This window comes from Anguilla rostrata, chromosome 2 (assembly GCF_018555375.3).
Source record: "Anguilla rostrata isolate EN2019 chromosome 2, ASM1855537v3, whole genome shotgun sequence".
Taxonomy (NCBI): Eukaryota; Metazoa; Chordata; class Actinopteri; order Anguilliformes; family Anguillidae; genus Anguilla; species Anguilla rostrata.
In genome coordinates, this window is record NC_057934.1 from 29,655,937 (window position 1) to 29,672,384 (window position 16,448).

The window sequence follows — 16,448 nt, forward strand, 5'->3', positions numbered from 1 at the left end:
TGAACGTGCTCTACAACTTTGTCAACCATAAGTTGTAGACCAACCAAATTTGGTAGGTGGGTTCCTATGGCCCCCCACTACTCAGGCACGAAAAATCACCTATGTCGACCAGATGGTGGCGCTATAACAAAGGGTCATACTTTACATACATAACTCCTACACCATAAGTCAGATCAACACAAAACTTAATCGACCGATGCATCTGAATGTGCTCTACAACTTTGCTTTTGGGAGCACCTATGTCCGCCATATTGTTTGCCCGCCATTTGGACTTTTTTATTAGGTGGGGTGCAGAAGAGCTGGAGCTCCAAATCTAAGTGTTACGACATCTAGTAAACTTCTTTACGGCAAGCGACATCCATGGCGACGCAAGTAATTCGACACCGTAGGGTCTAGTTTTTATCAGTGAGGGGAGGGTCTGACCGTCGGGGAAGGAATGGAAGACAGTGCCACCCAGAGTGCATGCTAGGATACCAAAAGTTTGTTAGTAAAAGCTTTTTGAGAGGATGTATAATTACTTTTTTTGAGCATGGATCCATTTGAAGACAGTATCGGGTGAGTTCGTTTAGTCTTTGAATCTGTCATTATGCTGAGAAATAGCTAAACCATTTTATTGATAGGTTCTGAGTTTCTGTGCAAACGCGCGAAAACACACTGGTATAATGAAACAATGACGGTAGCCTAATACATATATAGTCCGCTTCGTTCCGTTGCTACCATAACATAACGACCTACAGCTGCAGTTTCTCGCTGCAATTACTAATATTGAATATAAACGAAAGACGCAATTTATGCTGTAGTCTGCCAATGTCTGAATAAATAATACGGTCCATTTGAAGACAATATCGGGTGAGTTCATTTAGTCTTTAAATCCGTCTTTATGCTGAGAGAAACCGTATTCTCAATTTAATCTTTAAAATGACTGTAATCTTAGGGTTGTAACTAGGTAGTTGTTTCGTAGGTGACTTACGCCGGGCACCCACCGCACGCGTAGCGTAAGCAGCACGGCGAAGCGGCACGGCGCGGCGCGTAGCGTGTCTCCACTGGTTCCGTTTGTGTCGCGCAAAGGCTTGCTTAAAGCTCTATATTCCTAGTAGCTCTCGCAGTCTGCAGTGGGATTACATTGTGTATTTCACATTTGTTCACGACTGTTGATTATGGGTAAGTGAATACTTGGTGAGAGACCTTTTTCAGTCTGTTAATATGGTAATATTTTTTAACACATGTAAATACGTGAGAAAGTAAACACTTTAAAGAATTACCATAAGCTTAAATCGCAACGTAGCCTACATAATAATCAATCTCAAACTGCATTAATTTATTTGCTTGGTTAACAAGCGTGCCAGCTTTATGAAGAACATGTAATGATCATAATAATAATAATAATAATAATAATAATCCATAATCAACCATTGGGAATTCCCGTGTCGTCTTGTTATTCACGTCAAAACATTTATAGGATCATATTTAGTAAAATCAGTTAATCGTCAAAAAGATAGCGTAACAGTTTAAACTTGAAGGGATATGAACACCACAACGTCATGAACACCGGAAGCTTTGAAGTACAAGTGCAATAAAGGCTTGCTTACAACTTCATTTATAAAATAGGTGCATTTTCATCGGCAAGACCACTAAATCTGATTTTTTAAAGCACTGTGGATTAACTGATTTTATTAACAAGCCCTTTTTGAAAGCACGGCGAACGAAGACATCGGAAAAGTCAAATAAGCTGAGCAATGGTTGGTTAAAAACTACCTTCCAACACTCAAGCTAACAAACCGCTGCTCGGTGCATTCACTTCTACATCATTCAATAGGCTACGTCTTTCTGTGGTGTATTTTCAAATTTACCCCGCCCCCTCCGCAAAATAAGATAGCGAAACTAAGTTTGCCTTTTTCCCAGGTTCCAGTTTTAATTTTTTTTTCCTGCCAGGACAATAGAAAAACGAGAAGGCTTGTATTTTTTAACTGCTTATAAAATATCTGGTGTTCATCTGGTTTTATCTTTCTCCACTACTGCAAGAGGGAACTAGGGACACACCCCCAGTAATATAAGGATGAAATATAAATCAGAGCATGTATACCTAGCATTTTAGAGCATATTTCTGTGTATAAACAGGCCATCGTGACGCGCGACAAGCCGAAAAAATAGAACAGAAGCGAAAAACTACGCTTCAGTTTGCTTGTGTCGCGCAAGCTTCGCAGCTGGTTCGCGACGCGTTCGCATCTGGTGGAGACGACGTCGCCCGCTGTAATAACAGTACTTCAACTACGCTTCAGTTACGCGCGTAGTGCGCTCGCGGTCGATACGCGTGCGTTGGGTGCCCGGCTTTAGTCTTAACTCGTCTTAACTATTGCTTGTATTTTTGCATAGACTGCGTTGTTGCTGTTCTGGTTTGTGTTAGAGTTAATCAGTTTAACCTGCAGGGTCCAAGTTGAACTATGCGGTTGTTCCCTGCACTTGGAATGGTACTTCTCTCTAGGGTTCTCAACACACATGTTCCTGATTATGATTATACACTTTGTTGCACATCGCTCTGGATAAGAGTGTCTGCCAAATGCCTGTAATGTAATGTTATGTAATATTTCGTAGCAACAAGATACAGCAGTGACAACGCTGCTCACTGAATAACGAAATAAACGAGACAATTCGTTTTTTAATTATACCATGTCATTCTACAGTCAATATCTGGGACTAAACATTGAATAAATATACAGTCTTACCATTGGTTTTACGCGTAGAGATGTCCCTTTTGCGAATGAGTGGCCATATATTGTCTTGGACAATCCGTTTGCGAAATATACGCGCATCTGTGACGCCTGTGTCGGCTATCTTCAATAATAGCTGTGCGTAATACCACACCTGTTGCTTACGGCATTGTCGCCCTTTTTAGTGCAATTTGACTTGATTGACAATTCATTTATTCCGTAGGTGAGAGTATAAGCTTTCTAACGATGTATAACATGTCTGGTTTTGCTTTTGGAATAGCGTTTTATAGGTCAGTGTAACCGAAAGTTTTCTCATCTGCCAATGTCTAAATAAATAAAAGGGTAGGCTGCTCTGCGCGTAGGTCGCGGCTTGATATCTCGTCTTTTGTTTCGTTTTTTCTCAATGTCGTATTTATTATTTGAAATGTGTATTTATGTGTTATTATTCTATCTGTCTCTGAGGCGCTCTGAAATGTGCATTCTCTGCTAAGCTGAGCAATGGATTGGAGTATGTGTCTGATGTACTGTTGCACGGTATACCGAAACTTCAGCACTTTTTCGGTACTTAAAAAAATAAACATAAAAATAAACGGTTCGCTATTAGAATTTTCCGACGTTCGGTAGTTTTGTGTCAAATGTAAAAGCCAGGGAACTGTGTCTCCTGCATTACTGCTTGAGAGGATGAAAATTGTAATTTGTCAGAATCTTCGCTAGATGGCAGTAACAACTAAGGTTGGCAAGTGAGGTGACCTGCGCTTGTGCATTCTTTCGTGGTTGATATAGCGCAAGCTTAGACTCAGTTCACTTCAGTAGCAATAGCTGTTCTGATTTGTAAATATTTCATTATAGGAAGATGCTGTATTGTTATTGAAACATGCAGTTTTTAGATCTATTTTAAAGTGAAAGACCTGTTTAAAGATAATTTACTTTACAACTGTTTAGTTTTTGAAATATATTTAATATAGTTTTCTATGGTTTAGTGTTGTAACACTATAGGCCCATGCTTATTGATATGTTGAACAGGCTTCAACTTAAAGGTTGTTAATAAACCAGGTTTTTAATAATCCGTGAATTCGAAAATGAGGTCAACCCTTGTGGACATTACGTTTCTGATCTATTACGGTAATTTCAGTATCGCTAGGTACCGAGTATTGAATCAGTATTGTTTCAATATTAATTATCGTGATACTAAGCTTGGTATCGGTATCAAAGTCAAAATTTTGGTATCGTGACAACACTAGTGCGATGCCTTTTTTAGTTACAGCATGGAAGCGCTGCAGCTGTACAAACACACCAGGCCATATGTGCGTTACGACATCCCATCTAAGTGTTACGATATAGTAAAGGCCTTTACTGGAAGCAGCCAGGGCATCCATGGCGACGCAAGTAATTCGACACCGTAGGGTCTAGTTTTTATCAGTGAGGGGAGGGTCTGACCGTCGGGGAAGGAATGGAAGACAGTGCCACCCAGAGTGCATGCTAGGATACCAAAAGTTTGTTAGTAAAAGCTTTTTGAGAGGATGTATAATTACTTTTTTTGAGCATGGATCCATTTGAAGACAGTATCGGGTGAGTTCGTTTAGTCTTTGAATCTGTCATTATGCTGAGAAATAGCTAAACCATTTTATTGATAGGTTCTGAGTTTCTGTGCAAACGCGCGAAAACACACTGGTATAATGAAACAATGACGGTAGCCTAATACATATATAGTCCGCTTCGTTCCGTTGCTACCATAACATAACGACCTACAGCTGCAGTTTCTCGCTGCAATTACTAATATTGAATATAAACGAAAGACGCAATTTATGCTGTAGTCTGCCAATGTCTGAATAAATAATACGGTCCATTTGAAGACAATATCGGGTGAGTTCATTTAGTCTTTAAATCCGTCTTTATGCTGAGAGAAACCGTATTCTCAATTTAATCTTTAAAATGACTGTAATCTTAGGGTTGTAACTAGGTTGTTTCGTAGGTGACTTACGCGGGGCACCCACCGCACGCGTAGCGTAAGCAGCACGGCGAAGCGGCACGGCGCGGCGCGTAGCGTGTCTCCACTGGTTCCGTTTGTGTCGCGCAAAGGCTTGCTTAAAGCTCTATATTCCTAGTAGCTCTCGCAGTCTGCAGTGGGATTACATCGTGTATTTCACGTTTGTTCACGACTGTTGATTATGGGTAAGTGAATACTTGGTGAGAGACCTTTTTCAGTCTGTTAATATGGTAATATTTTTTAACACATGTAAATACGTGAGAAAGTAAACACTTTAAAGAATTACCATAAGCTTAAATCGCAACGTAGCCTACATAATAATCAATCTCAAACTGCATTAATTTATTTGCTTGGTTAACAAGCGTGCCAGCTTTATGAAGAACATGTAATGATCATAATATTATTATTATTATTATTATTATTATTATTATTAATAATAATAATAATAATCCATAATCAACCATTGGGAATTCCCGTGTCGTCTTGTTATTCACGTCAAAACATTTATAGGATCATATTTAGTAAAATCAGTTAATCGTCAAAAAGATAGCGTAACAGTTTAAACTTGAAGGGATATGAACACCACAACGTCATGAACACCGGAAGCTTTGAAGTACAAGTGCAATAAAGGCTTGCTTACAACTTCATTTATAAAATAGGTGCATTTTCATCGGCAAGACCACTAAATCTGATTTTTTAAAGCACTGTGGATTAACTGATTTTATTAACAAGCCCTTTTTGAAAGCACGGCGAACGAAGACATCGGAAAAGTCAAATAAGCTGAGCAATGGTTGGTTAAAAACTACCTTCCAACACTCAAGCTAACAAACCGCTGCTCGGTGCATTCACTTCTACATCATTCAATAGGCTACATCTTTCTGTGGTGTATTTTCAAATTTACCCGCCCCTCCGCAAAATAAGATAGCGAAACTAAGTTTGCCTTTTTCCCAGGTTCCAGTTTTAATTTTTTTTTCCTGCCAGGACAATAGAAAAACGAGAAGGCTTGTATTTTTTAACTGCTTATAAAATATCTGGTGTTCATCTGGTTTTATCTTTCTCCACTACTGCAAGAGGGAACTAGGGACACACCCCCAGTAATATAAGGATGAAATATAAATCAGAGCATGTATACCTAGCATTTTAGAGCATATTTCTGTGTATAAACAGGCCATCGTGACGCGCGACAAGCCGAAAAAATAGAACAGAAGCGAAAAACTACGCTTCAGTTTGCTTGTGTCGCGCAAGCTTCGCAGCTGGTTCGCGACGCGTTCGCATCTGGTGGAGACGACGTCGCCCGCTGTAATAACAGTACTTCAACTACGCTTCAGTTACGCGCGTAGTGCGCTCGCGGTCGATACGCGTGCGTTGGGTGCCCGGCTTTAGTCTTAACTCGTCTTAACTATTGCTTGTATTTTTGCATAGACTGCGTTGTTGCTGTTCTGGTTTGTGTTAGAGTTAATCAGTTTAACCTGCAGGGTCCAAGTTGAACTATGCGGTTGTTCCCTGCACTTGGAATGGTACTTCTCTCTAGGGTTCTCAACACACATGTTCCTGATTATGATTATACACTTTGTTGCACATCGCTCTGGATAAGAGTGTCTGCCAAATGCCTGTAATGTAATGTTATGTAATATTTCGTAGCAACAAGATACAGCAGTGACAACGCTGCTCACTGAATAACGAAATAAACGAGACAATTCGTTTTTTAATTATACCATGTCATTCTACAGTCAATATCTGGGACTAAACATTGAATAAATATACAGTCTTACCATTGGTTTTACGCGTAGAGATGTCCCTTTTGCGAATGAGTGGTCATATATTGTCTTGGACAATCCGTTTGCGAAATATACGCGCATCTGTGACGCCTGTGTCGGCTATCTTCAATAATAGCTGTGCGTAATACCACACCTGTTGCTTACGGCATTGTCGCCCTTTTTAGTGCAATTTGACTTGATTGACAATTCATTTATTCCGTAGGTGAGAGTATAAGCTTTCTAACGATGTATAACATGTCTGGTTTTGCTTTTGGAATAGCGTTTTATAGGTCAGTGTAACCGAAAATTTTCTCATCTGCCAATGTCTAAATAAATAAAAGGGTAGGCTGCTCTGCGCGTAGGTCGCGGCTTGATATCTCGTCTTTTGTTTCGTTTTTTCTCAATGTCGTATTTATTATTTGAAATGTGTATTTATGTGTTATTATTCTATCTGTCTCTGAGGCGCTCTGAAATGTGCATTCTCTGCTAAGCTGAGCAATGGATTGGAATATGTGTCTGATGTACTGTTGCACGGTATACCGAAACTTCAGCACTTTTTCGGTACTTAAAAAAATAAACATAAAAATAAACGGTTCGCTATTAGAATTTTCCGACGTTCGGTAGTTTTGTGTCAAATGTAAAAGCCAGGGAACTGTGTCTCCCGCATTACTGCTTGAGAGGATGAAAATTGTAATTTGTCAGAATCTTCGCTAGATGGCAGTAACAACTAAGGTTGGCAAGTGAGGTGACCTGCGCTTGTGCATTCTTTCGTGGTTGATATAGCGCAAGCTTAGACTCAGTTCACTTCAGTAGCAATAGCTGTTCTGATTTGTAAATATTTCATTATAGGAAGATGCTGTATTGTTATTGAAACATGCAGTTTTTAGATCTATTTTAAAGTGAAAGACCTGTTTAAAGATAATTTACTTTACAACTGTTTAGTTTTTGAAATATATTTAATATAGTTTTCTATGGTTTAGTGTTGTAACACTATAGGCCCATGCTTATTGATATGTTGAACAGGCTTCAACTTAAAGGTTGTTAATAAACCAGGTTTTTAATAATCCGTGAATTCGAAAATGAGGTCAACCCTTGTGGACATTACGTTTCTGATCTATTACGGTAATTTCAGTATCGCTAGGTACCGAGTATTGAATCAGTATTGTTTCAATATTAATTATCGTGATACTAAGCTTGGTATCGGTCAAAATTTTGGTATCGTGACCACACTAGTGCGATGCCTTTTTTAGTTACAGCATGGAAGCGCTGCAGCTGTACAAACACACCAGGCCATATGTGCGTTACGACATCCCATCTAAGTGTTACGATATAGTAAAGGCCTTTACTGGAAGCAGCCAGGGCATCCATGGCGACACAACTAAGTCATCCGACAGCGTCTCTTAGCACAAAATTGGCCGTAAGTCATCAATATTTTATACAATCATCATGATATTCAGTAGATATGTTGGGTGAAGGCATATGATTATGAAAACGAAGCCATTTTAAAATCACTCCATAGGGGGCGCGATCGTGCCAATGCTTGGACCCCTCCCAACACCCCTTGCGGCTTTAATTTTTTTTTTTTTATTGTAAATTTTGGCGTTTTGAGCCCTACAAATGTTAGCCCTGCTGATGTCCATCGTGTCGGTGTTAACTACAGCAGATATCTAAAAAACTTGTCAGATCACAGCAAACTATCTAGATGGATTCATGGCACCCCAGGTAAGTGGAAATAACACTTTATTTTTGGATGAACTGCCCCTTCAGTATGTTTTGCCGCTGGTCTCTCAGGGCTAACTCTGGGTGCACGTAGCTTCTGTTTGCATGAAAACGTGCTTCAGAATTTGCATTGGATTCTCTGTTTTTCTTTTCTCATTTGACGCGAAGTGGATAACATTCATGATATACTTCAGATTTTGTGCCATAACACTATAGAAGTTCCACACTTTTCCCAATTCAACCAACCAAAGAACAGTATCACTGTATGGCTGAACTGCATTTCACCACTGGATTAAAATTGTGTTTTGTTGTTACTGTTGTTGTTGCTGTGTGTGTGTGTGCTTGAGTCTAGGAAATGTTTTGAAAAGTGGGGGGGGGGGGGTTATTTTAGAAATACCAACACTACCACCACGTTACTGGGAAACATAATTTAACATAGTAGCTTCCCAGAGCTGTCGTATGTTTCTGATTGGTCATGTCAGTGTCATTTTTATAATGTACAGGTTTGTGTCTGTTTTATGAAGTAAATAAATCAATGAATGAGTGTTTTTACACTTAGCAGTCTATAAACATAGTAATTAACATGATGTACTGAGCCAAATGGAACTTAAATGGAGGAAATCCCATATTATGCAATCCTGATGATCTATGAAGTTATTAGACTTGACAAATGTATAATTTAGCTAAAACTATTACTAGCTATACTTAACCTTTTTATGGTTGTGTGTTATAACCTGACTGAGCATTTCATAGTGAAATTCATTCTTGTGATCTTACAAATTGAGAAAGAACAAATAAGGGTGCACACGCTTACTTTTATTTGGAACAGGTATTTATTCCTGGTTTTTAAAAAAGCACTGTCAGACAGTTCACATTTGACTGTTACATTTCATTTGGCAACCCTTAAGTTTTTCTCAAGCTTTTACTTTATGCTAAACTATAGTTTATAAGCCACTTACAAATGTGTGTTTCTTTATGTGGAGTGAAATGCATTAAGTATGAATATATTATGTAGATTTTCAGTAGACATCTTGTAGTACAGCTCACTACCGTGATTGCAGTGCAATTCTTACTTTGCTTTTTGATACTATGTAACAGTTCCCTTGCTGTTTAGAAATTCAGATACTTCTACTCATATGTTGTCAGCTGCACTACAGAAATATCTAATGAAAACTTCATTGCCGCAGGTTCCATTACCAGTATCCTGCTCTGTCATTATTTTCTTATGTTAAATCAAGCAAATAACCCTTGTTAAATAACACGTTTTTCCTGTATTGTTGTCTTCAGGATTTTAGGAAAGGAATGAACACTTATCTTATGAAGTTTCAACATAAAAATGCATCAACAGGTAAAGCAACTTATCCCTGTCCCATTTTCTATTATCTATTTACAAAAACTGCAGATATGCCTTTTTTCTCATACATTTGAGGCAATCCCATTTTTTAGTCTAAATTTAAAATTTCCCCTTGCTTGTTTTAAAATCTTCAAGGAATCAAAGCAGTTTTTACAATTAAAGTTCAATTAATTGTAATGGCGTCCAGTTGGTGGTGGTGGTGGTGCACATTTTAGCCTGCTGTCTGCACTGTATGAATTTCTGGCTATTCCACTGCATGATTTTTTTTCTGAACAGGGATTATGTAGTGTGGATGTGATACACTATTGTTCTGTCTTCTTCCTCATCACAGAAGACCTGTGGGACTGTCTGGAACAGGCCAGTGGTAAGCCTATTGCTGCTGTAATGAGCTCCTGGACAAAGCAGATGGGCTTTCCAATCATTGCTGTGGATCAAGAACAGGTAAACTGGTGCTTCCCTCTTTTGTATCTCTTGTGGCTTGTGTCAGTCATCATTTCTGTTAACATTCTCCATGAATGAGAATGAAAAACAAAACAACAGAACAATACAAATTTAGTGCTTCCACTGGTATTCCTCCCCCCTTCTATTATACTTTCACCTTGGCTCCAAGTAGCTGTGTAAAAAATCTCCATTATCAACCTCCTGCTGTTTGCATTGCAACAGCCTTGTGACTTGTACAAACATTTACATACAATGCAATTTTCTTGTGGTAAAATGAATGGTTTTTATCCATAATACAAGCACTTATCTGAAGGGGGGGGGGTGGTTCTGAGAAGGCCACTGTTATGCACAGATTTTTATCCTGTATTCACTGTTCAGTGCTGCAAAGTGTGTCTACATATAGGACAAGAATGGAAGACAAGCGCTCAAATGCAGTATTTCTAGTATCAGTAAGCTAATGTAAACTGATGTAAACAATGTGCAAATTAATATATAAATTATCTGTTTTAAGTAAGTTTATCTTAGTCTGGGTCGCGGGGGTGCTGGAGCCTGTCCCAGTGTGCAATGGGCGAGAGGCAGGAATACACTCTGGACAGGTCACCAATCTATCGCACCATAAAGGTACCATAAAGGTTGAGTGGTTCCACAGCATTGCAATGCAGAAATGTTAGTATGTCCATATGCTCTGAGGCTGGCTCTTTTTTTCCTTAAAACGTACAATACATTCAAGGTTTGGCTTGTTATCATTTACTTTGTCTTTTTAATTCTTCATCATCCAGAAATAGTTGTGCCCACATTTTTACCAATTCGGAGCCTGTTGATTCAAACTCGGCCTTTAATTTGATCAGTTAAATCACTTTTATTTCTCTTATGTACATTTTTTGGAATATGCTATAATGTGAATATGGGACTTTTATTCTTTGTGGCATGCATTGCTATTTTTGACTATGTGGATTAGGGCAAATAATCCCTCATGAAGCATGAAGAGCACGTAAGAAAAATTCTGGGATTGCAATTGTGGATAAACTGGACTACTCGGAGGGAACTTACGCTGACACAAGGAGAACATTCAGACTCCCCACTTTGATTCAAACTTGAGACCTGTTTGCTGTGAGGTGACGGTGCTACCCACTGTGCCACCCTGATTTTAAACCAGAAAATTCTTATCCTAGTATTAGCCGATTAATGAACAACTTATTCAATAATATAAATGTTCATCACAAGTTAATCTAGGTTTGACTTCAGAATAGATCACCTTGAGTAATTCAGTAAATACAAAATGCAAACACAAACAGTATGTACCATACGCTACTGAAATTATTTTAGTTGTCTAGGCTGAGAGAATGTTTGAATCCTCAGAAAACCTCCTCACTGGCTTGTTGAGTGTTGAGCACACATACAGTTGAGGCCAAAAGTTTACATATACCTAGGCTAAAGACATTCAGACTCAATTTTTCACAACTACTCACATTTCATGTTACCATACTTTTCCTGTGTTAAGTCAATTAGGGTATCTACTTTATTTCCATAAGAGATCATTTCAAAATAATACCTAAGAAATAGATTTATTTCAGCTTTTATGTGCTATATCATATTTTCAGTGGGTCATACGTTTACATACACTTAGTTAGTATTTGGTGGCATTGCCTTTTAATTTCTTAACTTGAATCAAACACTTGGGGTAGCCTTCCACAAGCTTCTCACCATACTTTGCTGGAATTTTTGCCCATGCCTTCTGACAGAACTGGTGTAACTCAGTCAGGTTTGTGGGCCTCCTTGCTCGGACACGCTTTTTCAGTTCAGTATACAAATTTTCTATGGGATTCAGGTCAGGGCTTTGTGATGGCTACTCCAGTACTTTCACTTTGTTGTCTTTAACCCATTTAGACCTAAGGTGCCCTCTAAAAAAAACATTCTTAAACCTAAGGCATTGTTGTAAACAACCTCCTAAAACCTGAGGGTTTTCTGTACTAAGGGTAGGTACTATGGACTACAAAGACACAAAACTACAAAGCCCATACTGTATGCCCACCTAAAATGGACTCATTTAATCACACTTCCTACCACAGCTTTCCTGTTACAGTATTGGCTTACTATAAATTTGAAACTTGCAACCTTCAATAAAATGGAGGTTGCTGTAGTTTCACTCAGTTCCATTTTCCTCTCCCTGGAATCGCCACCCTTCTCCCATCTCCCTCTCACACACACGCCAGGAAGAGTTTGCAAGGCCTGCAACCGAGCAAGGTGCTTATACCCTCGGCTACCGTCTGCGGGAGGAACGAGGTGCTCCAAAGCGCTGCTACATGATTGGTTGTGGTCGAAGAACTAGGCAGAGCAAGTCCCACGAGGCAAGCGGCCTGCGACAAGGATCAAACTGCATGTCTTGGAAGCAGACGGCTTCCCCTTTTCCACCACAACTCCCACAGACGTAGCACTGGAAACCAGGAAACATTTCCAACAACGGAACCAAAGGATTCAAGGCTGTAACTCTGGGCATAGTGTAATTAGCGACGGTCCTAATGTAGCCACATTTATGATTGTTTGTACATGACAGTGCTATAATGGTTATTGTGTTTGAAATTGTTATTATAAGCCTTCTGTATTTTCGGTTGGCTCTAAGCCATCCACCGCGCTGCGTTAGTTTTCTTATATCACGCACAGAACAGATCCTGCGTGATCCATTTAAATACTAACTGGTCTTAACACGGCATGTTGATCTCTGAAAACGTACACCCATAGCCATATAACCAATATTCTTCATCTGTTTGGCACCCTCCATGTGCCATCAGTACGTCGAGGTAGTTTCAAACCCCACTCCATCTTAGATCCTTTGTTCTCTTGGAACATGTGTCTGCAGTACGCAACTCCACGTGTAGGAGAACATACAGCACTCCACTCACAAACACACACGTACACACACACACACACACAACGCCCACAAACACGTGCACTCACATGGTTTATTGTACCTCATTTTATTGAATTGTGCTTTGATATTATGATTTGTTTAAGATTGACTATTAATGTGTAATAATAATCCTCCCATATGAGGATTGATATTGCTGACTTTTATTCATACTTGTGTAATGTTAATATGGGAAATCTCTGGTCTAATTTCTAAATTCAAATTCTGAGCACTAGAAAGCCTACATAAACACCCCACCCCACCACTAAATGGGGCCAAATCCATTGAGCCTGAAAAAGATAAGATTAAGATACCTGTGCTTAAGAAGAGTGCATTGTGGTGATTGTTGTGTTAAATTGATTGATTGATTGTTTAATTCAAACCATACTTAGTTAACAAGCTTGTGCAAGGTTAATACAGTGATAACTATCATTTTTATTTTAATGCCTATTGATCGTTAATAGTGTTACTAGTCTTTATTACTTCCTCGTATTACAAAGTTTCTGCTATTGCTGCCCTAGTCCTTTGAGTTTTTTGAGTGCTTTACAGTCAATAGAAACTGCAAAAGCTTCTCCTGCGTTGCAAAGGCATTTGGATATTCAGTGCTATTCGAGCCATTGAATTTAACCGTGTTAATTCAGCAGCTTATTTAATTGAACCATTGCATGTTACTGGTCCAGTGAAGTCCCAAAGAACTTTTAAGGTTGTAGGAGAGTATTAAGCTTGTTACCGCCCTGTTATTACCCTGTATTTCAGCTTGCACAAGTTTAAGTAAAGTTCGGCCACCGCCGAGCTGTCACTACCTTGTATTTTAGCTTGCGTGTGTTATGAAGCATAAAGCGATCTGCCACCTAGCTGTCACTACCTCATATTTAAGCTTGAGCGAAATTTGTAAATGTATAAAGCTTTGTACCGTCTAGCTGCTGTTACTTCTTTAACCACTTTGAGCAGTGCCCCTAGTGGTCGGCACGCCGGCGTGCCTAGATTGCTCAATTCAGACATTCTGTGCTCCTGCAACCAAATTATGAGTTGAAAACGCAATCACTGTGTTCTAGCTTTATTAGTACACGATTCAACACAACTATACTGAAAACGGAGTTTCTAAGTGCCACCATTGCTGCACTGGTCATCTATTTACCAAGCACCCCCTCCCTGCAGTCTCATCTGTAACTACACCCCGCCTATACATGACACGCTGGACAATGAAAACATTCTTTTGCCACTAAAAATGTGTATTCTGTCGTAGCGACATGTTAATGCCAACAACAGACGGATGTACGCCATCACAGCTGTGAAAAACGCTTCTCAATGAACACTGAAATAAACATTTTTTTTAAATTCTACCATGTCATTTTACTGTCAATATTTGCGACTAAATATGGAATAAATATACAACCTTACCATTGGTTTTACGCCTAGAGATGTCCCTTTTGAGTCTGAGTGGGCATATATTGTCTTGGACAATTCATTTGTGACGCCTGGGAACCTTCCAAAATAGCTGTACGTAATAACTCACATTTTGTTTACGGTGTTGTCGTCCTTTGTAGTACAATCTGGCTTGATCGACAATTAATCAACAGCCCAAGCTGTTTCTGTCTCTATTGATTCTGTCTCTGTCTCTGTCTCTATCTACTGAACACAGATAAGATTTCATTGTCCAAATGTAAGTGTTACTGCTGAAAATATTTTGATTATATACGATATTTTTTAAATTGTGTCTTTAAATAGGTTTGTGGTATTTTATAATGAGTATATTTCACACTGTACCGTAAGCGTTTGTTGGTTTGCTAAGTAGTGTTTCTGTTTAATGCACCAGATGTGACCTGTACTCTAACATTGGCAAAACATGGTGGACTGTTGAATATTGTTTTAATGTCATCCCGTCCCCATACAAGAGAACATCACATACTGTAGAGTGCAGAAAAACATACAAGAATTAATAATTACACATTTAGGTACTGTACCACATTGTGGTATAATATTTTTGCATCATTATTTTTTAAAATCTGATATCAGTGTTTCATCTGAAACATTCATAAGGAGCACATGTATATGCTTTATAATGGACAACAAGCATTTAGTTCTTTTTTGGAGAGATTTTGGATATGTTTTAGGAGACCTAGATATTTTATGCCACTGTACTGATGGAAAGCTTGTAATTCCCAGTTGAAAATGATGCAACAGTGAGTTTCTTGAGTCAAAACAGTTGATTTGTAGTGAAATACATGATTATGTTATGATTTACAGCAATGCACAATTTAGACATTTTGGATAGATTTGGAGACACTAGGTACACTGCTTAGTGTTTGCTTGATAGACCTTTAGTAGTTCTGCATATCCACCCTTAGATTTTATGCACTTGTGGCCAAGGAGTTTTTGATCCAGGACATGTATTGTGTAACCTGCTGTATACATGCAATCTCTCTGTATTTCATTGCAAACTAAAAAAGCAAATTCATTTTTGATTTTTTGCCAAGACAATTGCACTTGTGCCACTTTATTTCTTCCTCAATTATGAATATAAACTAATCTGCGTTAGTATTGCAAATGGTACAAATGTCTCGCTTCATTTAGGCCATTTTTCAAGTCCCTGTGATGCTCACATCTACAGTTATAAAGCTTTAAATAGGGTATCCCCTAAATGGGCAAGGATTCACCAGATTTGGCTTATGCGCAAAGGGGTTAACTCAGCTTGCGTCCAGTTTTGGTGGCTAACCCAGACTGCCACTCTAACGAAAGCCAATAGGTAGTGCTGTTGTACTATAGTTTTAGTAGCATGAGGTTGTGAGTGTGAACAATCCAATCCATTTCAGCTAAAGACCAGTGCACTTACCTTGTGCCACTGAAGCGCTCACTGCTCCAACGCCATGGATAAAACCAGAGGAACCACTTACCAATCTGTAACTTTACCCTCCATTCCAACCACAGATATGGAGCCCAGCATAGACAAATATTTCTTCTTTAGCACATAATGTAGCTCCTGCCTATCTTGAGTTTGTGAACAAGTTGAGCTTTAGTGTCTGTAGGAAAGAAATATCTTCACTTACTAGCAAAACGTGTGACTTGCCCATGATGTCCAAACCCAGCTGCTTTCCTGCTTGCTCGTGAACTTCCATAGGCAGATCAGTCTTGCCCTCCAAACTAGCACAGCACTAGCAGAGGAGTTCTGGAGACTTAAGCTATGATTGTTCAGATTTGTCTGGGTACTCCACCAGAACTTAATCTGTGTGTTCTCTTCAGCGTATGCTCCATTCTCCCACCTTTCTGCTCATCAAGCAGAAAGACCTCCATCTTCAGCTTCTTTTTCTTCCCTGCCACAGGGGAAAGAATTCTCCACTTTTACTTTTCCCTCCAAAGGGGGTACCAGAAAGTCTTCAGGCTTTCTTTCTACAGTTCCTATTCATCGCAAAAGTGATGAACATCTTTCAGCTTTGGTCTCTCAGCCAGAGAGAGTACACAAAGCCCAACAAGGATCACAAAGATCTGTCTCACCTCCTCCACATAGGCAGACTCAGAAGACTTCAGACTGTTTTTGCTTTGAGGAGCTTGAGGTAATTGCTAAGGATTTAGAATATTA

At 39.1% G+C, this 16,448-nt stretch overlaps 1 protein-coding gene across 2 annotated transcripts in view; it reads left to right on the forward strand.

The window, feature by feature from the left end:
• npepps (aminopeptidase puromycin sensitive) overlaps positions 1–16,448 on the forward strand; it is a 130,104-nt gene that overhangs the window by 72,749 nt on the left and 40,907 nt on the right. For both annotated transcript variants that reach the window (XM_064321485.1, XM_064321486.1), the window contains 2 exons: positions 9,459–9,519; positions 9,857–9,966. In XM_064321485.1, the coding sequence (XP_064177555.1) occupies positions 9,459–9,519; positions 9,857–9,966 (171 nt within the window). The remainder of the gene's footprint in view (positions 1–9,458; positions 9,520–9,856; positions 9,967–16,448) is intronic.